Source organism: Oncorhynchus clarkii, chromosome 18, assembly GCF_045791955.1.
Source record: "Oncorhynchus clarkii lewisi isolate Uvic-CL-2024 chromosome 18, UVic_Ocla_1.0, whole genome shotgun sequence".
NCBI classification, from domain to species: Eukaryota; Metazoa; Chordata; class Actinopteri; order Salmoniformes; family Salmonidae; genus Oncorhynchus; species Oncorhynchus clarkii.
In genome coordinates, this window is record NC_092164.1 from 19,365,646 (window position 1) to 19,389,268 (window position 23,623).

The 23,623-nt window shown below is 43.5% G+C and overlaps 2 protein-coding genes across 3 annotated transcripts; one reads left to right on the plus strand and one right to left on the minus strand.

Annotated features, from left to right (window-relative positions):
- On the plus strand, positions 1–8,821 carry LOC139373168 (cordon-bleu protein-like 1). Of its 2 annotated transcripts, XM_071113330.1 has the most exons (9): positions 1–99; positions 2,486–2,645; positions 2,902–3,103; positions 3,191–3,416; positions 3,700–3,809; positions 4,016–4,207; positions 4,669–4,780; positions 6,427–7,859; positions 8,474–8,821. In XM_071113330.1, the coding sequence occupies exons 2-9, from the start codon at positions 2,551–2,553 to the stop codon at positions 8,480–8,482; spliced, it is 2,379 nt and encodes a 792-aa protein (XP_070969431.1). In that variant the 5' UTR covers positions 1–99; positions 2,486–2,550; the 3' UTR covers positions 8,483–8,821. The 2 variants fall into 2 exon arrangements, with proteins under 2 accessions (XP_070969431.1, XP_070969430.1); XM_071113329.1 differs by having other exon boundaries at positions 6,427–8,821.
- A 3,701-nt stretch (positions 8,822–12,522) lies between these two features.
- On the minus strand, positions 12,523–14,349 carry LOC139372267 (complement C1q-like protein 2). Its single transcript, XM_071112024.1, has 4 exons — positions 14,286–14,349; positions 13,483–13,545; positions 13,053–13,181; positions 12,523–12,839 (listed from the first exon to the last, which is right to left on the minus strand). Exons 1-4 carry the CDS (start codon positions 14,347–14,349, stop codon positions 12,553–12,555), a joined length of 543 nt encoding a protein of 180 aa, XP_070968125.1. The 3' UTR covers positions 12,523–12,552.
- Between the last annotated feature and the right edge of the window lie 9,274 nt (positions 14,350–23,623).

The following is a 23,623-nucleotide window of genomic DNA, read 5'->3' on the forward strand; positions in this document are numbered from 1 at the left end:
AGAGCAAGGGATCTCTCCCTCTCTCTAATTCTCTCCCTCTGATGGTGGTGAAATGACAGTCATGTTGATGGAAGATATCTCATTTCTGGACAGAGAGAGGTAAGGACATTGTCTAGTTAAAACTGATTTGTGGATTTGATTGTTGTGTAACTGCTGGACAATATGTTGGGACAGGGCTTGGAGAGCACTAATCCGTCTTGCTCTTGGAGGAGTAAAGCCTATTCTGGTTTGCATTAGCCAGTTGACCAACATGGCCCAGGCAGGGCTGCATTTAATTATGTGCTTGGTCTATTCTGAGTATATTTGCTCTATTCTAAAGAGAGAGAATTTTTTTTTGTGAATTTAAGTGTTTAACCTATTCAATTAGATTCCCTGATTACCACTATCATTCAGTTGTGCATTGGTTTAAGAGTACAGGACAGAACGGCTATATAGTAAAACGTGTTTTAGTTATGTAATTTATATGTTCACAGGAGCCCCCAGCATATTCCTCCACATTGAGTGGAGAGCAGGCATACCCAAAGTGTTGGGAGTCCTAGAACTATAAAGCCTCCTAGCAACGCATTCCGGAGAGCAGCACTCACGTATTACAGTATAGGAACGTGGTGACGAACATTTACTCACAGCTGCAGAGGAAGGCATGCATTGTTGAACTCGCTTCTGACATAAACTAGGGGTTTGACACTTTGCATGCTGGTGCTCAGTTTTGTCAACTACGCCTGCCCCAAAACGCTGAACAATACGTTTGTGTGCGTGAATATTAGGTATTTTTTATTTGACGACCGTGTCCAGAAAAGCCGTTCCGATGTTGTCTCGTAAGTAGACTTCTGTTGTTGCAGTTTGTATCACGTTTAAACGACAAGTAGTAGTATTAAAAACACTTGGAAGTGACATTTCTAACTAGTGTGCCAAATACGCACAAAGTCAAAATCCAGTAATTGTCAGGTGGTCAAGTCTGGTGACAATTTAAAATGAAAACAATTTAAATGTATTTACTCTTGCTGAGTAAACCTTGTACGATATGTCCATGTTTTTATCTGCGAAAAGGAGGACGACCGTGGTTTTAGATTTCACATCTACATAAACATTGTATAATTCACCGTAACTCCTGTACATAAGTATTTCAAGTCAAGCACTTAGATGTGTGAGTAGCCCCAGCTTTACAAGTGGATGAATGTTTATTTTTTTCAGAGACCATGATGGGATGGGAAGGGTTTATCGGTTAGGCCCAGAGGGGCTCCTCTCTCAGGCATTTAAATGCCATCTCCAAAGTACTTTTAGAGCAGGAACACGACATTTCACACAGGTCCTCAGAGGTCGGGGCCAGGCAAGACTTCGTCTGTGATAGACTATATATGCATAAGTATGTGGACACGCCCTTCAAATGAGTGGATTTGGCTTTTTCAGGCACACCTGTTTTTGACAGGAGTATAACATTTGAGCATGCATTCATGTAATCTCCATAGATAAACATTAGCAGTAGAATGGCCTTACTGAAGAGCTCAGTGACTTTCAATGTGGCACCTTCAAGGGATGCCACCTTTGCAACAAGTCAGTTTGTCAAATGTCTGCCCTGCTAGAGCTGCCCTGGTCAACATTTAAGTGCTGTTGTTGTGAAGTGGAAATGTCTAGATGTCTAGGAGCAACAGCGGCTCAGCCGCATAGTGGTAGGCCACAAAAGCTTTACAGAACAGGATTGATAAGTGCTGAAGCACATAGCGTGTGAAGATCGGCTGTCCTCTGTTGCAACCGAGGAATCTGGGTTTGGCGGATGCCAGGACAAGGCTACCTGCCCCAATGCATAGTTACAACTGTAATGTTTGGTGGAGGAGAAATAATGGTCTGGGGATGTTTTTCATGGGCTAGGCCCCTTCATCGGGCCCCTTAGTTCCAGTGAAGGGAAATCTTAACGCTACAGCATACAATGACATTCTAGAAGATTATGTGCTTCCAACTTTGTGGCAACAGTTTGGAGAAGGCCCTTTCCTGTTTCAGCATGACCATGCCCCTTCCTGTTTCAGCATGACCATGCCCCCATGCACAAAACAAGGTCCATACAGAAATGGTTTGTTGAGATCGGTGTGAAAGAACTTGACTGGCCTGCACAGAGCCCTGGCCTCAACCCCATCGAACACCTTTGGGATGAATTTAAACGCTGACTGGGAGCCAGGGCTAATCGCCCAACGTCAGTCCTCGCAGCAATGTTCCAAGTCCTCGCAGCAATGCCAGTCCTCGCAGCAATGTTCCAACATGTAGTGGAACGCCTTCCCAGAAGAGTGGAGGCTGTTATAGCAGCAAATGGGGGACCAACTCCATATTATTGCCCTTGATTTTGGAATGAGATGTTGGATGAGCAGGTGTCCACAAACTTTTGGTCATGCAGTGTAAGTCCTGTACCACTGTAACACTTTTAGTTGACTGTGACATCATCTTCTCACGGGATGTCATCTCTTCTCCTTATGTTGACATTGTCCCTCTCTGTTAGGAGATTCACCTGAGATTCAGTCAAGTCTCAGACTTTGGTCGCGTCTAGACCCCTGGGGAAGATCCATGGAGGAGAAGGAGGAGAACCCGCTGGAGAGGGAGCATACTCTAGCAGTGGTTCTACCAGGAGGCCTGGAGAAAATGGCCACAGTACATGGGAGGTAAGAGGCATACAGACAGAATGTTTCATTGGAGCCATACGAAGTCATGCTGTGTATTTGGAATGGATTGACTGAGTATGAAAATGGATGCACTCACTAATGTAAGTCTCTCTGGATAAGAGCGTCTTCTAAATGACTTAAATGTAAATTGATTCCTCTTTTTATTTGAACATCATTAAAATTAATTTTAACCATGAATATAGCTCTATACTGTGGACACATGTAGTACACCTGCACTGTGTTTGTATCTCTACAGTAAACCTGTGATGGACTTGCTGGTCACACTCTGTGCCCAGTACCACCTGAATCCATCTGACTTCACCATGGAACTCCAGTCGGCCAATAGAAACGACATCTCCTTCAAACCCAGCACTCTGATTGGAGCCATGGAGCCTCACAGGATCCTACTGAAACCTAAAGGGGGAGAGGAGAAGATAAAGAGGCCGTACGTGCCAGAGGTAAATACTGACAAAATGCATCTGTACCCACTAGCCAATCTCCAACCTAGGTCAGTTCATGAACTGAAGGGATACTGTTTCCTGTAGGTCACTGTACGTCTGCTGATCAACTACAAGAAGAACCATAAGGCCGTTGTGAGGGTCAACCCTAGAGTCCCTCTGGAGCAGCTCCTGCCTGCGGTGTGTGAGAAGTGTGAGTTTGACCTGGAGTCCACCATTTTGCTGAGCGCCAACGTCTCTGAAGGACCTTTAAACCTGAGCAGGTCCCTCGATGACTATGGACTAAGGGAACTATACGCCAAGAACATGGCAGGTGAGAGATGTTTTTATGTTACTCAGCTTGGAGACTGTCTACAGAATGCTATTTACCCACTGAGTGCATAGTGTCTATATACTGTAAATATGAAAATGCTAACATGGATGTCTTTTTCTAATCTTGAACAGCTGTCAGTCCTGAAGTGGTTATCACACTACCTCGCCCCGAGGGTACAAAACTTAACGAAAATGTCTGACAATGCCCCAAGATTTCGGCAATGAGCACATTTCATTAGAATACCAGTTCTCAACCATCTGTCGTTGCTATTTCTTTCTCCTAGAAGCACCTGTAGAAACACCCACCCTACCAAGTAAAGAGCAGAAACAGAAAGAGAAAGAGAACAGGGGATTGTTCGGCTTATTCAGGAGAATTAAGAAGAAACCAGAAAAGGTAATTTGTTTTACTCTTCCACAGCTTAGCTTTACCATCGTACGTAAGCGTTGTGTAAGAAGTAGAGTTTAGACTTTGACTAGATCTGTGAATGCAGTTGTTTTTTTTCCTCAGCCGTGCTAGATTTGAGTGCGTGGTAGGATTTCAGTGTACACCGATAAAGCTTTGTGATGTGTTTTTTTTGTTGCTGTGGTCGTCTTCTAAAGGGTCTCTCAGTGAGTGCCCCGGCCTCGCGTGGTCTGAAAAACCAGCGGGTGGCCAGCATCAGCATGAACTCCCTGGGTATCCACTCCTCCAACACCCTGCCCATGGACAACACCATGGTCAAGAAAAGACGGGCACCCATGCCCCCCATGGCAGGCTCCGAAAGTGTCCCTGCTAACCTCAACGTCCAGCCGGTGAGTGACTGGTGGTTAGGGAGTCGGATTTAGGGGTGTCTCTCGATACTCTTTCATGGTTTCCTTTGCTTGTTTGCTTTGTTAAGCCTGCATGAAACACAGCCCTTATTTTAAGTGTTTCAAAAATCCCCTATTGGAAGAACAATTGGAACCATTTCCTTGTTTGACCGGTAGGTTTTTTATGGGTATTATTACACCACTGTGGGGCTCTATATGTGAAAAGACAGGGGAGGCTTCCACCATATTGACTTCATCTGATTACCTGATTATGCCTTGCGAGTTTAGTGGTTATAGAGAAAAGGACACAAGAAAAGGAAGCATGTTAATTCTATTGAGACTCAGCCGTAGACTTTAAACTTTAACTAGTGGTTCCAAGCCATTGTTCCCTGACCACAGTGAGAATGTAAGGTAGATTTAGAGGATCCTGGGTTAAACCGTTATTTGTTTCTGGTGTTTTCCAGTTGACCTCTAGGAAGAAGAGGAGAGCCCCCCCGCCACCCCCCTGTGCCCCCCCACCACCATCCTCCTGTGCTAACACCCACAAAGGAGCACCCCAGGACACTGAGATCAAAGGTCAGTCATATTGAATCACTAGTTCAGTCATATTGAATCACTAGAATCACTAATCTGAATGGACTCTCAGTGTTGTAATATTGAGTTAAGAACTTTGATGGGGGCGGGTCTGCATACCCAACTCATACCCCCCCCCCCCCCCCCTGAAATTCTACACATTTTACCATAGGGTGGTGGCAATTGTTTTTTTAAATATGATAACTGCTGATCAGTGGTACCCACCCCAGTCAGTAATTCCACCATGCTTACTACAAGTTTATATGCCTAGCTGCTAGACTAATTTACCAATTAAACAATGAAATGCTGACGTGTGCTAATTGAGTGACTGCTGATGCACAAACGCACTTTGTGTATTCTATTATTATTATTCTAATTCTCAACAGTAAGTTGAGACCCTGACTGATTTCCTTTTTTGAAATGGCTCCGCGGCCGTACAAAAGGGGGGAGGCTCATGGGCTGCCAGTTGCCCATCCCTGAGGTAGAGGGGAGGCTCATGGGCTGCCAGTTACCCATCCCTGATTTAGAGGGGAGGCTCATGGGCTGCTAGTTGCCCATCCCTGAGTTAGAGGGGAGGCCCATGTAGAATCATGTGCTGCATATGGTGTCTCACCTGTCCTCTAGTGGTCAATATTTTAGTGGGCTCTTTCTGTTGACTCATTCCCCTGTCTGACTTGATTGTCCTGCTTGGCTGTTGGTTCTCCTTGGCAGTGGTGTTCGTCTTTTAGGCTGTTAATCACCGATTAGGGCTCCCGGTAGGCGGTACTTCTCAGTCCTGGCACCTGAGCAGGATTGTAGACCACTGTCCTAAGCAGTGTCCCCTTCTTTCTCCCCTGCAGACGGCGAGTGAGAGCTGCGTCCTCCTTTCCTCTTCCTCTGTGCTGCTCCTCCTGCTCCTTCTGCTCCACTCTCCTCTTGTCCCCGTGGTGAACGATTCTTCCTCCTCTCCACCGTGTTGGTTTTTTGAACTGTCATGCTTGTAGTCTTATAGTCTTATAAGCTCTTATTTATTTTATTTCTGTTTTGTTGATTTTGTTAGCGTGTTGTGCTTTTACCGCCTTGTAACCTTTTTGTTTCCTTTCTCTGCGTTTTAGATGGTAGGTTCCTCAGCACAGTAACACAGCTTTGTTTCCTGCCACATCATAACTGTGCCTTCGAAAGAGACGCTACATACAATACACACCTCAGTGTAAATGACGTACACTAGTTCACTTTTGAATGAAACCATGAAGGGGATTAGATTTTATTGTCTCCAACGTGTCTTTTCTGTCTTCTTTGTTGTTTTTCTCTTCCTCAATTGACATGTTTTCTACCATTCACCTCTTTCTTTTCAATCAGTTTTATAGTTTAAACTACATCTGTTGAGGAGATCATGTTTTCTAAGTCAGACGTAGGTTGCTATTCCTTGTGCAAATGTATTCATTTTGATTTTAATAAAGTGCTTTGATTAACTTGTTTTGTCAGAAACTGGGCTGTCTGTATTGTCTGAAATGAGTTACAACCACCTTAGTAGTCATTTCAATCAGAATCTAATCTACGATCATCTTTGCACCCTTATTTCCTATATTGCAATACTCAGTTACTCAAACAACCAGCCATTCTCTATTCTAGATTAACCTAACATTCTAACAGTTTCTCTGTCTTTACAGGGAAGGGAGTATCACTTTACACACTGGAGGAGATGGGAGAGTGTGAGGAGGACCTGGACTCCACATCCTCATCCCCAAACATCTCCAGCCCTTTGACTCAGCCCCGAGTGCCCCCCACTCCCCCTTCTACCCCATCCACTACCTCTCGTCCCTCTAGCACCTTTCCACCTTCCGATCTCTACCATCCCTCTCCTCTCTGCCCTCCCTCCCCTCCCACCATAGGGGAGACACTAACCCCTTTCCTGCTTTGTCAAACCAGGGCCAACCTCAAGCATCCTACGTTCCCAACCCTAAGACCTGTCAACTCCACCAATGGAGGCTCCCCTGTGTCCTTGACACAGTCAGGTGGAAGTAAGGGATTCAGTCCCCTCTCTTTACTCCAACTCAAGACCAAGGCCCCTGGTGAGGCTTGGAGGAGTCCCGGTCTGAGGGAGGGGTTGACCACCTTCACCGTGGTGCCCCGAGGGCAGTCACTGATGGGGCAGAGGGGCATGGAGGCAGACCTGACCCTGGTGAAGACCCAGGCCTTAGACTCAGGACAAACCATTGATGAACCCTCTAATGGTGTTGCTGAACCTTGGTTGGAGCACCACCGGACAATGAAGAAGACACCTGTATTGCTGGAGAGATCAGTGGTTGAGGCATCCACCCCAGAGCCTGATATGGATTCTAAACTTTCTCCTCCAGGGTTTCCAGAAGGTTCTACTGACTGGGTCATCAGTCCTCCAACCGTGTCTAGTCCTAGCGAGCTTTACCAGACCGCACCAAATTCACCAGTGGTAGTCAAGCAGGAGAGTTCAGAGGTCGAGGCCCAGGAGGAGTCCGAATCACCCACAGACAGTCTAGATTCAGAACTACAGAAAAGTCTAGAGGTAGAAGTCCCAGAGGAGTCAGATTCACTCTCAGAGATACCCAACCCATACGCAGCTGACCTGTTGGCCCACACCAATGGAATACCTGGAGATGAGGTGACCTCAACTCCTGAACTACTGGAGAGCAGAGGATCGTTCCGGAAGCTCAGTCTGGTGATGGAGGCCGAAGAGGACCGTTTCTGTTTCCCTCCACCCCCTCCCCCTGTGTGCTATGATAAGGAGGTGGACGAGACGGAGCCAACCCAGTTACGATTGAGGCCTTCTGGGGGAAGAAATCACCGCCCTCCCTCTTATCCTCCCTCTTCTCTTCCTACGCTGAGTCGTACCTTCTGTGAACCAGCAGAGGGAGACAATCAGACTAACGCCCCTTCACCCAAACCATACGTGCCTGCAGCCAAAGCCCTGGCCAGGAAAACCGGCATCCCCTCCTGCTTTGCCCAGGCTGTGGCTCTAGCCGTCCGTAAGTCTCAGTCCTCCCGAAGGCCAGCACCAAACTTGCTTCCCCCCTGTTCCTCCCATTCCGGTTCCTCACCCTCCTCTGCCTTACCGCTAACCAATGTGGTGAGTGATGATTTTGACCTGCGTTGACACGGTGATGACATGCTGGCAAAATTTGCCATTGTAGCAACTGGATTGGACCAACAACTGAACCATTGTTTATCCCTATCATACTACGATGTGGTTGCTTCGATACATAAAGTAGCCATTCTTAACTTTCATGATCTCTCTCTGTGAACCTCACATGTTCCACAGTCGAACTATTTACACCAGTAGAGGCTGGTGGGAGTGGAATGAAATGGGGTCAAACATGTTTTCCATGTGTTTGATACCATTCCATTAATTCCATTCCTCCTCCTATAGGTCATCCCACCAGCCTCCACTGCTTTACACAGGAAAGAAGGACAGGGCATATCTTTATGTGAGTGTGTACATTTTACAGTGGTATTTTTTTTCTCTCTGGAAAGACGTCATTTGTTACATTAAATGGCGACCTACGCCTTTCTAAACAGTCCTGCCAGGCTGGTATTCTTCTGAGACACCTTGGTGTTTGTCTGTTATCTTTATGTGGTATGTGGCCCTGTGGAATACCTCTGTGGAAACGCTCACACTCTGTGTGACCTGGTGGAGGAAGAACTTAATCTAAACTGGTGATATTTGTGTCTCTTGTCCCACAGGGGCCATAATGGCTTCTTAGTAAATCTGTGAATGGAAGTTCCTGTTTAGAGTGAGGCGACTGCAGTGAAGTAGAGCCGGCCACCACATAGTCACATGACTTCCAAGTGGACCCCACTTAGAGGAACCCAGGCCCCTTGTTTTGCACGGGGAGTCAGCACATTATAGAAACAACGTTTATCCAAGACTTCATCCAAGAGTTTGGTTAGTGTACAGGTCATTTTATGTTCACTGAATGTTTGTTTTTTTGTATCATGCTACCTGTATTAACTGGAGGCAGTGCTGCCTTATGTTATTAAGATGTTTGACTTACAAATGAGCCAACAGGAAACTCCATGTACAAAAATGTATATCCCATAAATACTGTACTACCAAGGTCAAATAAGAAATGCATCGTCATTTCTTATTTGACCTTGGTAGTACAGTATTTATGGGATATACATTTTTGTACATGGAGTTTCCTGTTGGCTCATTTGTGTTGAAATGTGCCAAAACCGAGATTAAATCATGTAATCTCTCATTTTTTTTTTTTTCTGTCAATTTCCTTCTACGTATCACACCTTTCTGAGTTAATCATTTTTTTCCAGACATCATTACTATATAATATAAAAATGATCAACCATAATCAACTAAAGTGTGTTGCTTTTTTTTGCCACTGGAGAGCAGGAGCACACTTCACAAATAAGTAATGTACAGAACCTCTGAGTGAGCTGTTTTGTGATCCACACTTGATAAATTAATAGCATTGACATATCCCGATATTTAAGAAGAGCATCAATTATACATTTTCTTTGTCTTTACTGGTTATACTTCTTTTTTTTTTTTAAATGCATTAGTGTGTTTCAGTTCAAGCCTTGTTTTTATTGTCCGTTATTGAGTTATGGTTGGTATTTGACAAGGATATTCTACCGGGAGCTATGTGTAGAACATTGATGGAGGATAATGCACATGATGTGAAAAATAATGTCCTTGTTATGCATTCTATGTTGTTCAGAGTGCAACACTACAGAATAAACTGAGAATATACAGCGTTAAATCTTGTACTGTTGACATATTGTACCTCTGCCCGAAGGCTGCACTGTGTAACAGTATGGATGGGTGCTGAGTGCATCCACAGTATATTGATTCAGCTCTGGCCTTAGAGACAGCCGGCAAGCAGCAGTTGCTACATACAGTCAGACCTAGCCAGAGCAGATGCAGCCTGTGGTTAAAGCCTCTTACTACCATACCAGGGCAGAGGGCTGGGATACAGTCCTCGCCTCTAGCTTCATCCTTTTCACCACCTGAGAAGGAGGGGGGGGGTGACGGGAGGTGACCTCTGACCCTATCGTGTTTCCACGGTGATCCCCCGGAGGATGTGTCCTGGCCCTCAAGGGCAGCGGCGATGTCATGCGGCCGTTGTCATGGAGAATGCCATTATCGCCCCTAAGGGAGAGTCACGTCTCAAAGGTAGAGAGAGACACACCCACACACACACACACTGAAGCTACCTAAAGATATCCAGTACAAGCGACAACTCTGGCATTCTCCTTCTTGTGATGAAAGGTTGCATTTCAAACTGGGCTATGATGTTATACACTACATGACCAAAGTATGTGGACACCTGCTTGTTGAACATCTCATTCTAAACTCATGGGCATTAATATGGAGTTTGCCTCTCCCTTTGCTGCTATAACAGCCTCCACTCTTCAGGGAAGGCTTTCCACTAGATGTTGGAACATTGCTGCGGGGACTTGCTTCAATTCAGCCACGAGCATTAGTGGGATCGGGCACTGATGTTGGTCGATTAGGCCTGGCTCGCAGTCGGTGTTCCAATTCATCCCAAAGGTGTTTGATGGGGTTGAGGTCAGGGCTCTGTGCAGGCCAGTCAAGTTCTTCCACACCGATCTCGACAAAACATTTCTGTATAGAACTCGCTCTGCGCACGAGGGAATGCTGAAACAGGAAAGGGCCTTCCCCAAACTGTTGCCTGGAAGTTGGAAGCACAGAATTGTTTAGAATGTCATTGTACGCTGTAGCGTTAAGATTTCCCTTCACTGGAACTAAGGGGCCTAGCCCGAACCTTGCAAAACAGCCCCAGACCATTATTTCTCCTTCACCAAATTTTACAGTTAGCACTATACATTTGGGCAGGTAGCGTTCTCCTGGCATCCGACAAACCCAGATTTGTCTGTCGGACTGCCCGATGGTGAAGCGTGATTCGTCACTCCAGAGAACATGTTTCTACTGCTCCAGAGTCCAATGGCGACTAGCTTTACACCGCTCCAGCCGACGCTTGGCATTGCGCATGGGCTTGTGTGCGGCTGCTCGGCCATGGAAATCCATTTCATGAAGCTACCAACGAACAGTTATTGTGCTAACGTTGCTTCCAGAGGCAGTTTGGAACTAGGTAGTGAGTGTTGCAACCAAGGACAGACAATTTTTACGCGCTTGCGCTTCAGCACTCTGCGGCCCCGTTCTGTGAGCTTGTGTGGCCTACCACTTAGCGACAGAGCCGTTGTTACTCCTAGACGTTGCCACTTCCCAATAACAGCACTTATAGTTTACCAGGGCAGAAATGTGACAAACTGACTTGTTGGAAAGGTGGCATGCTATGACGGTGCCACGTTGAAAGTCACTGAGCTCTTCAGTAAGGCCATTCTGCTGGTAATGTTTGTCTATGGAGATTGCATGACGGTGTGCTGGATGTTATACACCTGTCAGCAACAGGTGTGGCTGAACTAGATGAATCCACTAATTTGAAGGGGTGTCCACATACGTTTGTATTTATAGTGTTTCGTGTCAGATGCCTTGAACATCTGCATAATAATGAGGGAAACCTTCGAGGTTACAACATACTGTTAATGTAGGATCATATAGTGTCAGTCACATTAGAGATTTAATTAATAAAGCCTTTGATTAAGCAGGGCCTTTTAGATCAAATTAAATCAAGCTTTATTTATACAGCACATTTCAGACATGAACGCAACACAATGCACTTCACAGGAAAAAAAACATTAATTCAAAACTGAAATAGGAGGATAAAATAAAGAATAACAAAGACTGAACAACTAAAAAGCACCCTTAGGTAAAGCAAAACTAAAAAGATCTCTTTTAAATTATGTCTATAGTTTCAGCCCCCCTCAGGTTCTCTGGCAGGCTATTCCAGAGACTGGGGGCATAATAACAAAAGGCTGCCTCTCCATACTTCTTGGTCCTAGGCTTTGGGGACAGAAGACCTGAGGGACCATCTGGGTACATAACTTAATAGCATGTCTGACATGTATTGGGGTGCACAATTGTGGATTGATATAAAAACCCTCAGGCAGCCAGTGCAGAGACTTTAAAACTGATGTGATGTGTGCTCTACGTCTGGACTTGGTCAGTACCCGGGCTGCAGAGTTCTGTATGTTTTGCAGTTGACCAATGGCTTTCTTGGGCAGACCAGACAGGAGAGCATTGCAGTAGTCTGCTTGTAATAAAAGCATGGAAAGAGTTTCTCTGTATCAGCCTGAGAGAGAAACAGTCGCACCTTGGAAATATTCCTCAGGTGGTCAAAAGCTATTTTGGTCACATTCCTAATGTGTGATTTGAAATTGAGTTCAGGTTCTAAAATGACACCTAGGTTTTTTACCTGGTTTCACCTTCATTGCCCGTAAATTAAAATGTGAGCCAAATTCTCTTTAATAATTGGCTCCAATAATAAGTACCTCAGTCTTGTCTTGATTTAGCTGGAGGAAGTTGTGAGCCATCCAGGTATTTAAATCACTAATACAGTCTAATACTTTATCTGTGGAGCTAAAATACTCTGGTGACACGGAAATGTAAAGCTGTGTATCGTCTGTGTAGCAGTGAAAATCAATTCTGTGCTTTGGACTTCTTATGTCCATCAACATATGAATGTAACAACCTTTTACATTTTCAAATCAAATAAATCATTCATTTTTATGATTATATATTATCTCATTTTCTTTTTCCTCTGCAATTCTCATTGTCAAAAATACAAGCAAAAGCCTGGATGGAGTGAAGGAGTCGCTTTACATCAATGGTGCAAATGATCTGGATCATTTATTGATCTCAAACTCACACCAGAGTGCCCCCTTCACATAGGGAAGAGCAGGAAGCCACTGAAGGTGCTGTAGTTACTCGACTTTTCATCATAGAGCTCCTGATTTACTGGGAGACGCATGTAGACCACATCCCCGGCCTCCAGCTCTAGAGTCAACGCATTAGACAAGAACCTATTACGCCCATTGTCGTTGTTCTGGTGATTGAACATGACACTCTTGTCGTTGTGGTAAATATAGGCACCTATGGACTGTGGACCCTTGAGACCCATGGCAGTGAATCTGATGTAGTAGAGTCCTCTCACTGGTGCTGTGAAGACACCTGCATCAGAGGAGAGTAAAATACGTTAACAGACTGTCACAGACACTGTTAGCAATGCTGGAATAGCTGGTTGTCTACATGTTTTTAAATGGGATAAAGATGACACAATTACAATGCATGTGTACACCTGCCTGATAGCAGATGTCTAATGTGATCTGATCCCAGGTCACATTTGAATACAAAGTGAAAAGGGGGTCTTAGAATGTTCAAAACCTGTATTTGGGTTGTAGGCCTTGCCGATGTTGGTGATGACCCTTCTGTATACTAGTGTGGTGATACTATTAAAGGGTCCTACATGCCCATCGTTAGTCAAACCAGCAGAGAAGGCCACCTTTGGTCTGTCTATGAACACAGAGGAGGGAATTCAAATTCACTGATTAAAGACAAACACAAACATGGTAAAATGCATAATATGGTTCTGATGAAGACGAAAATCACCTTAAAAAAACATAGAAATGAAATCCTAACGAAAGGTTTAAGTGAAAAACAAAGATGCAATCTGCGACATTTATCATATTACGAACGCATTCGGCCATGGAGCAAAATATAAAAAACACTGATTCGCCAACAGCCCAACAGCCATTCCATTAGATTACAAGCATGTGCAATCGTAGGCCTACAGTATATGCACCATGGTGTTTACCTGCATTCTCTCTCCTCAGCTCCTCCACCATCCCCTCGCTGGCATTCAGTCTGGCCTCTAAAGCTACCCTTACAAAAAGACAGATTAGTCAAATGATGCTTAAACTCTCTGTTTTAAGCAGAATGATTTCATATATCCAGGCTGCATCACATCCGTGCGTGATTGGGAGTCCCATAGGGTGGCGCACAATTGGCTCAGCTTTGGCCGAGTTTGGCCGGGGTAATTGTAAATAAGAAATTGTTCTTAACTGGCTTGCCTAAAAAATAATATATGTGACTGAACTCAGGAAGGTGAGCTTATGTCCAATTTTCAAGAATGTCTTTCTTTACATTTTATAAAAGTACAGACTTAGCTTCAAAGTGGCATATGATATGATATAATTACGTTATGCTTCTTTGAAATTTGATAAACCTGTTATTACAATTTGGAGACAAGTAGGAGGCAAAAGTGCCCTTGAATGATTTTCACACTTTCTAGAAGGCTCTTTTTTTTGTTTACGCCCATTCAGCATTGTTCACACCTTCTTAGGCCTTCGCCCCACCCATCTTTTTAAGAATTCACATGGAAACGAATGAGTCAGCGTGGCGTCGTCCTCCAGGAAGTAGTCTATTATCCCCCTCCTTTATCTCAAACATGGGATCCTGCCTTTCTCCCTACATAGCTCCGTGCTTTCTCCTTGACGAAACTAGGGTCATCATTTAGCAGATCCCAGACACGTTTGTAATTAAGGCACATGAAAGTTCAGGGAAGTTAGGAAAAGGCAACAAACGCCTACGATCCAGAATCCAGTCACATTGATTTACCTGTGTTCCCATTCTCACTGTCTGTCACTCTGGCCTCCAGGGCTAAAATATGAAGTGAGTTCATATGAGAAATAAGCATAAATAAACGGTCTATAAACAGTTTTCATGGACAATTTTACAAATACAGTTTTATTCATGACCCTTTCTTTCTAACGATAAACAACTGATGTTGGTGGACAAATGACATTACCTGCATTCATTCTCTGCAGCTCCTCCACCTCCCTTTCACTGGCACTCAGTCTGGCGCCCATGGCTAGAATTACGAGAAAATGTAAGATCATGATCCTCCTCTAATCTGACCTCATTATAACAAAGTCATTTGTGTTACAAAACAAAACAGGCCTCTACCCATGTTCTGTTCTTTCAAGTCCTCCACCTCTCTCTCAATTAATTTGTCATTTATTTATTTTTACTTCAGTTTATTTTAGTAAATACTTTCTTAACCAACAATGTAGTTTTAAGAAAATTGTTAAGGGCTTGTAAGTACGCATTTCCCTGTAAGGTCTGTTGTATTCGGCGCATGTGACAAATACAATTTGATTTGATTTTTGATTTGACTCAGTCTGGTCCCCATAGCTGGATTTATGGAAACAAAACAATTCTCACAAACATGTTCATCCTGCACTGAAACGAGGTCATAATGAACCAAATTCCATAAATACCAGCATTCTCACTCTCCAGTCTGTCCTCAGCTCCTCTGCTCCTTTTTTCTCTCCACCTTCTTTCCACTTGTTTCTCCATGTTCCTCAGCTTCTGTCTCTGCTCCAAAACCACGGTTCCCAAGTTATCCACCATGTCTCTAAGCTCCTCTACCTCGCCCCAGATATCAGGGGTTGTGATGGTCTGGCCGGTCGTCTGTTTGCTAGTCGTCTCTGTATCTTCAGTCCCGTGGCTCTCTACCAAACTCTCTCTGTCCCCTCCACTTTCTCCCTGAGTCCATGTCCCAGACGGACAGAGCAGCAACACCAGCAGAGCTACAGCACCCCTCATTCTGAAACGACACCTCTTCAGAAATAACGCAGCCTGTGAGGCTCACTACAGGCAAAAAAAAGTAGTGAACCACTGCCTGAGAAGTGTTTCACATGTTTCTGACGTAATGTGTACAAAGTAATGTCAAGGATCCTGCTGAAGAATTCAAGGTGAGCTGGCTGCCTTTTTAATCTGAGACACTGCAAGGTTGTGGGAGAACAGAACCTGTTATTTGGTTGAAGGTCTTTCTTTATCTCCATAAGGTACGGTGTGTCAATGTTTATGTTTATCTATTTACATAGTACTAATACTGTGACAGATCACACACAATGCATGAATGCACACTGTAGACGCACAGATGAACTGATTACACATTCACAAGTAACACAATCACATAGTATTGACATTTTCTTTTACAGATATGCACTCACACACACACACACGCACAGACACACGCGCGCACACACACACACGCACACACACACACGCGCGCGCACACACACACACGCGCGCGCACACACACACACGCACGCACGCACGCACGCGCGCGCGCACGCACACGCACACACACACACAAAACGGTTGCATCCTGTCAAATCAATTGAGCAGCTCACACAACAACCGGTAATCAGTACTTCCCATTAATTTATTCAGTCATCTGTTAATTCGTTTTCATCTATATATTCTACCATCAAATATATATATTTAGTTTAGTTTTACAAGGAGCCTCACGGCTGGTTTTCATACTGTAGCAGTAGGATGATATGCTCAACATAAATAAGCCTATAGGGGTGCTTGCGGTTGGAGTGTGTGTGTGTGTGTTCACGGAGTAGCTTTTTCTAGGATTGAAATAGGCAATCGATTAATGACCCAAAGCGTTGTTCTCCTGGACACACTGACTGACTAGCTGGTGGGGGAGAGGAGCTGAACAGTACTCAACAGCTCCACCTGGGGACTGACAGCCCCCCCCCCCCCCCCCCCCCCCCCCCCCCACAGTACGATGGAGATGCAGGAAAGAGAATGTTAGCAGCGCCTGAGGGGTTGTTGTGTTGGGAAACAAAATGCGGGGGAGATGATATTTGACCTTTGACCTGGAACATGTATTCAGCTGATCTTTTCTACTTTGGAAGAATGGGAAATCAGTGGGTTCCATGTAATTGACATTGTCAGATTCTTGTAGTGGTGCTTTTTGTATGAGGATATGTGGTAACCTGGTTAAATGTTAGGGATATGATACTGGTGATTGTTTTTCATGATGTGGCAAATAGCCAGGGCAAACAAAGACAGAGCAAGAGGGATGTGCTTGTATTCAAGATTACCATTTATTTGAGTTGTGTCAGATTGATGCCAGCTATATAACTGAGAGAGAGAGAGAGAGAGAGAGAGAGAGAGAGAGAGAGAGAGAGAGAGAGAGAGAGAGAGAGAGAGAGAAAGAGAGACAGAGCGAGAGAGAGAGAGATAGAGAGAGAGAGAGAGAGAGAGAGAGAGAGAGAGAGAGAGATAGAGAGAGTGTGTGTGTATGTATTTTGTAAGCAAAACTTTACAGCTATACACAGTAGCATTTTTTCGGTAATAGCGTCAGTATTATTATTCAATGTCATTCAATTAGATATTTTAAACAGGAGAATACTAATAGCATGATTTGTTAAGTATGTTTTTTATATACCAGTTGGCTAAAGTGTAATAATACAGTAGTGAATAGGAGATGAACAAGGTTACTGAACAAGGCTACTGAACAAGGCTACTGAACAAGGTTACTGAACAAGGCTACTGAACAAGGTTACTGAACAAGGCTACTGAACAAGGTTACTGAACAAGGCTACTGAACAAGGCTAGTGAACAAGGCTAGCATTTGTATAAACACTTTCCCGATTTATTTTGATACATAAATAGTATAATCTTATTTAGATGGGTCTGAGGTTCTGCACAAATCAATGACTGCATCATAAGTTTCACCAATTATATTATTTTATGCATATCAAATATGTGGATGTTTGGTATTAATTTCCCATGTATATTTTCTTTGGTTGATCTGAACGTAGTGTACAAGTGGTCTCTTAGAAGATAAAGTATGTTTCTAAATCCAATTCACCTGTTCCGTGTGTATAGATGACATAACAAACCAGAACTGACAGTAACCACCAACCCAAGTACAGCCTTGACATATAGAACAATAGTTATCTGCTTACTGCCACCACAACCAATGATCATTATTTAACAACCATACAATACGGTTTGATAGATCGCGACAAGCCGTTTCACCCTGTCATTTTCTTCATTTTGCAAGTCTCCAAGACTCTCTGAGGGGAACATTTATTTTTGTGACGAATGCTTTGTGTCAAACCCTCCAAATTCAATCCGCTGACAAATTGACACAATTTCCCATATGCATTTTTCATAAGCCTTTTCTTTGCTTTAATACTGGCCTCTAAAATAGTCAGATTATGTAGATGATCAGATGAGGAAATGATTCAATCCATCCTGGTTTCACAGAGAAAGTCATTTGATCTGTCACTAACTGTATGCTTGGAGTCATTATAGTGGAACCATTCATAAACATATTGTCTGTGTTATTTATTCTGGTCTAAACTGTATTGTTAGATTTGAGGTCTGACCGTAGTCCTAAATGACAGTGCAGTATTATTACATAACCACTAGTGGGCAGAGTAATCACTATTTAAGACTCAGGGTTGTGTAACAACACTCAAGAGATTGTTGACTGGGATATAAAGGAAGAACATAATCATGACAGCACAGTTGGACATCTTCATCACTGTTTAGTGTCATATTGATGATGGTCAGTATCTGTGTCCTCAACACTCACCGCTAAGAAGATGTTGGTGAAAACGGTTTTATTATTGCCGGAGTAGACTAAATGAAAATATCTTTATGGGGATGTGATGGAATGATATTTACTTTATTTATGATATTTCATTAGATGTGTCGTTTTTTTTTCTTTCAACATTTTGTTACTTTAAATGTGATTCATCTGATATAAATAAAAGCCCAATTGAAGAGGAGCTGCAAACACAACATGTGCTATGTCAAGGTGCAAATGACAAATCCTACAGTGCGTGGACACCTCTAACGGCGGAATTTAAGACGGCTGAAGTTCATATTTCTATGACTTTTACATACGACTGCTCTCCTTTTAGTTCACCTGGAAGCTCCTATTACAGTATCACATCAATGTTTTGGAGCCATATTCAAAGCAACACAATTACACTCACCAGAGAAAACACACCAAGAATGTATTTTACATTTGACAACTGAATGAAAAACTTCATCATTCCACTTCATCCCATTGACAGAAATGATGGACGACAGGTAAAATATCCCACATACAAAACATCTCATAAATATCTGACTGTCACCATTAATAATTCATTTCCTTTTCTTTGACACTAAAAAAAAAAAACAGAACAATAAGCATAACAACAACAGGGATAATATATGCAGTAAAAAGCTCATTGTCTGACGAAGGAGTGGAGAGACCAGTGAAATGTGCACTGGAGTGAAACACGAGAGATCCCCGAAAGGGTGAGGCTCAATGTCACTCTGCACGGAGCACAGGCAGCGCAGGCAGCACAGGCAGACAGGCAGACAGGCAGGAAGCATAACAAACCTCCCCCAGATGAGCCAAGCTGCTCAATTAGAACTATTATGACTCTGTTATGAGATAATGAAGAAAAAATACTTTGGCTAGTTGAAGATTTGCTCCATAGAAAGACATGTTATAAGCCTTGTAAAAAGAAAATCATAAAGGATGCTTATAACAAGATATAAGGCATTATAACTGTCTGTTACGCGGTTAAATAGCAATAATCCAATGTATTTTCTTGATGTGTGTTTGAGAGCATATTGGAGTGAAAATGTACAAGGTTACTTTACGTTTCTTTGCATTGTACGTACAGATGTGTGTATTCTATATGCTGCATTTGTCCTTTGTATACCTGGGCTGTCGGTTGCTAAACATCCTTCAACCCTAAACAAGTCGAGGAACAATACCTCCTTGCTTTAAGGGGTCTATCTTTGGCCAGACCTTGTGATGCTTACCAAAAGGGTGTCCTTCGTCTGAAAGACTTATAGAAGAATGCATGCCAACTTATTCTGTTCATGAAAGAAGAAGCACATTACTGGCTTAGACCCTTTAGACGAACCTATTCGCTCATTCCATCTGAAGATAAACCATTAACCAACCGAAACACATTGGTTTCTGGGAAATAAAGAGTGAACACATGGAGCTGCCATGAAAACCCTTTCACCCTTTCACTTCCTTCTTTAACACAATATGGTTGAAGCACAGCATTCACCTCTGTTTTCCCGACAGCATACATCTTAGTCGTTTACCTTGCTTCACTGCAAGGCTTTCTCTCTCCCAAGGCTAAAACCGAAGCATACCTCAAGACCATGTCTTGGTTTCAGGCTGTTGTGTGGCCAAAATTCCTCACCTTGGCCCTTGTTAATTGCATCAGGGCTCTCTCCGTCTAGATGTGCTCTGGGATGGAGTCTCACAAGAGACAGGGCAGGTGTGACAGAACAACATTATAGTCCTATTGATGATCAGAATGCACTGGCCCGAGGGTGTGAGAAGCAGGCAGCCACGTCGCTTTGAACTTGGCATTGAACGGTGGCAGTCCGTGTTTCCTTTGTGCATGCATTTCATTGTGCAGATGGGTACTAGTCGTATCTTTCATCTCGACGCCGTGCTCTTTGAGGGAGTAGTTAGTGGCGGAGGATGCGTGCGTGAGTGTGAGGAGACCCGTCTTTTTTCCATTAGCAGGTGTAGTCTGTTGGCCTGCCCTGCCCAGACTCTTTGTAAGATAATCACTGCTAGTTTAACCCTATCAATCGGAGTAAAGCAACTCGGCTATTTGACTCGCCCTGCTATATCTGACTCCGTTTTGACGGCACCAATCTGTGGAGGATGTTGTGTTTGTGGATTGGGAAAAACCTTACGTCTTTCACCCTAGTTTGGTTGTCCGCCGTTCTTATCGAAGCTCCCAACATGCTCCGTAGCTGCAACAGTAGGAACGAAAGGGGTGTTAACACTGCTGCTGTTGTGATGACTCCAGGTTGAAGTTTGTTTGGAGGAAAGGAAGTGGAGCCCTTTGCTTCCTCTACTTGTTGATGTGAGAGGAAAATAATGTACGAATAGGATTGTTTCCGAGCTTCAGCTCGCCACCGCTGTGATTACCATAGCCCCGTTTCAGACCGTTTCAGTTACTGACCGAAAGAAAGCATTTCGTAATCAAGACCACGTCATTTGTAAATGTCGCTCTTCGTACGAGGGCAGAGATTGACTTATGGCACTTGAGTGATTTGTTTTACTTGTTGATTTGTGTGGTTATACATATACAGCCTCTCGCTATTCAGTGAGTGGGGTTGGACTTGTGTTTTCTCCCTGAGTTAAAACATAGGCTCAGAGGGCCAACACCGTCTAAGAGCACACACATCCTGAGTTTAATAGTGTGTCAGTCAGGGAACGTGACGTATAGGGAACGTGACACTCACTGTCCCGTTCTCACGTTATTGCTATTTAATGTATACCTTATTGTGGCTGTTGTTCTAGGTTGTTTCAGAGGCATTCCTTATACTCTGTCACGATTCAGGTCAGTGCTTGCATACCCCATTGTCAATTATTCTCCCTTATATTCCGTCTATTATTGTGCGGAATATAAGCTTCCACAATCCACGTTCAAGGCAACGCCTAAAGCTCCTTTTTGGACGGAACTGGTTCCAGGTTCCAAGGCTAGGTGACACCCAAGGTGTATTAGGTATTGTAGGTCAAGGTACAGTATGTGCTGTTTGGACTATATATGGAATTGTTGATGTGTTTGCGAGAAACATTCATTGATTGAGTCATGCAATGTGGGAATGTATTATGTTATATACAGTATGTTTGCAAACACTACTATTCAACATGGTTCTTTGGTGGCTCTGGGAAGGAAAAAAAAAGTGACAAATATTAATTCAAGGCATGATGCCTGGGTGTTATTAATTCAGAGCCAATGTGACAACTGAATAATAACATTTAATGACATTTTTACATGGACTAAAAGTCAAGAGTTCTTCCCTCATTAATGTTTAAGTCACACTCAGGACTCAGGCTTTCCACAGTAATGACACCGGGCACCTTTCCACGGGGCTGCATGGGAACATAGCACCCCCTCTCATGTTCACATCATACGGATCATAGACTCGAGAAAGCATCTCTTTCTTTCTCTAATTTTCAATAAGGTTCAATTCTGAAATGCATGTTTTTTCTTCTCTCTCAACGAAACAGGCCTCCAATGGCTAAAGTAATGTTCAGTTTTAAAAAGGATTGCAGGGACGGCCTGAGTATACGAAACATTAACAACACCTGCTCTCTCCATGACATAGACTGACCAGGTGAATCCAGGTGAAAGCTATGATCCCTCATTGATGTCACCTGTTAAATCCACTTCAAATCAGTGGAGATGAAGGGGAGGAGAGGACTTTTAAGCTTGCCATTCAGAGGGTGGAACGCTTTCGACACCTTGTAGGGGGGAGGGTGCGACTCAATAGTAGAAAGGTGTTCTTAATTGTTTTGTGTGCTCTGTGTATACAGTGCCTTGCGGAAGTATTCGGCCCCCTTGAACTTTGCGACCTTTTGCCACATTTCAGGCTTCAAACATAAAGATATAAAACTGTATTTTTTTGTGAAGAATCAACAACAAGTGGGACACAATCATGAAGTGGAACGACATTTATTGTATATTTCAAACTTTTTTAACAAATCAAAAACTGAAAAATTGGGCGTGCAAAATTATTCAGCCCCCTTAAGTTAATACTTTGTAGCGCCACCTTTTGCTGCGATTACAGCTGTAAGTTGCTTGGGGTATGTCTCTATCAGTTTTGCACATCGAGAGACTGAAATTTTTTCCCATTTCTCCTTGCAAAAACAGCTCGAGCTCAGTGAGGTTGGATGGAGAGCATTTGTGAACAGCAGTTTTCAGTTCTTTCCACAGATTCTTGATTGGATTCAGGTCTGGACTTTGACTTGGCCATTCTAACACCTGGATATGTTTATTTTTGAACCATTCCATTGTAGATTTTGCTTTATGTTTTGGATCATTGTCTTGTTGGAAGACAAATCTCCGTCCCAGTCTCAGGTCTTTTGCAGACTCCATCAGGTTTTCTTCCAGAATGGTCCTGTATTTGGCTCCATCCATATTCCCATCAATTTGAACCATCTTCCCTGTCCCTGCTGAAGAAAAGCAGGCCCAAACCATGATGCTGCCACCACCATGTTTGACAGTGGGGATGGTGTGTTCAGGGTGATGAGCTGTGTTGCTTTTACGCCAAACATAACATTTTGCATTGTTGCCAAAAAGTTCAATTTTGGTTTCATCTGACCAGAGCACCTTCTTCCACATGTTTGGTGTGTCTCCCAGGTGGCTTGTGGCAAACTGTAAACGACACTTTTTATGGATATCTTTAAGAAATGGCTTTCTTCTTGCCACTCTTCCATAAAGGCCAGATTTGTGCAATATACGACTGATTGTTGTCCTATGGACAGAGTCTCCCACCTCAGCTGTAGATCTCTGCAGTTCATCCAGAGTGATCATGGGCCTCTTGGCTGCATCTCTGATCAGTCTTCTCCTTGTATGAGCTGAAAGTTTAGAGGGACGGCCAGGTCTTGGTAGATTTGCAGTGGTCTGATACTCCTTCCATTTCAATATTATCGCTTGCACAGTGCTCCTTGGGATGTTTAAAGCTTGGGAAATATTTTTGTATCCAAATCCGGCTTTACACTTCTTCACAACAGTATCTCGGACCTGCCTGGTGTGTTCCTTGTTCTTCATGATGCTCTCTGCGCTTTTAACGGACCTCTGAGACTATCACAGTGCAGGTGCATTTATACGGAGACTTGATTACACACAGGTGGATTGTATTTATCATCATTAGTCATTTAGGTCAACATTGGATCATTCAGAGATCCTCACTGTACTTCTGGAGAGAGTTTGCTGCACTGAAAGTAAAGGGGCTGAATAATTTTGCACGGCCAATTTTTCAGTTTTTGATTTGTTAAAAAAGTTTGAAATATCCAATAAATGTTGTTCCACTTCATGATTGTGTCCCACTTGTTGTTGATTCTTCACAAAAAAATACAGTTTTATATCTTTATGTTTGAAGCCTGAAATGTGGCAAAAGGTCGCAAAGTTCAAGGGGGCCGAATACTTTCGCAAGGCACTCTATGACAGACTTCACGTGATCCCTCATTTACAGTATGTTGTAATCTCAAAGGAGGTTCCCCTCATGTGTGCCTGATGTTCGGGATACTCACTGTATTTCCATTCGGTTGATCTATTTGTAACATGAGAATGCAATTGTGCGAGCACTGA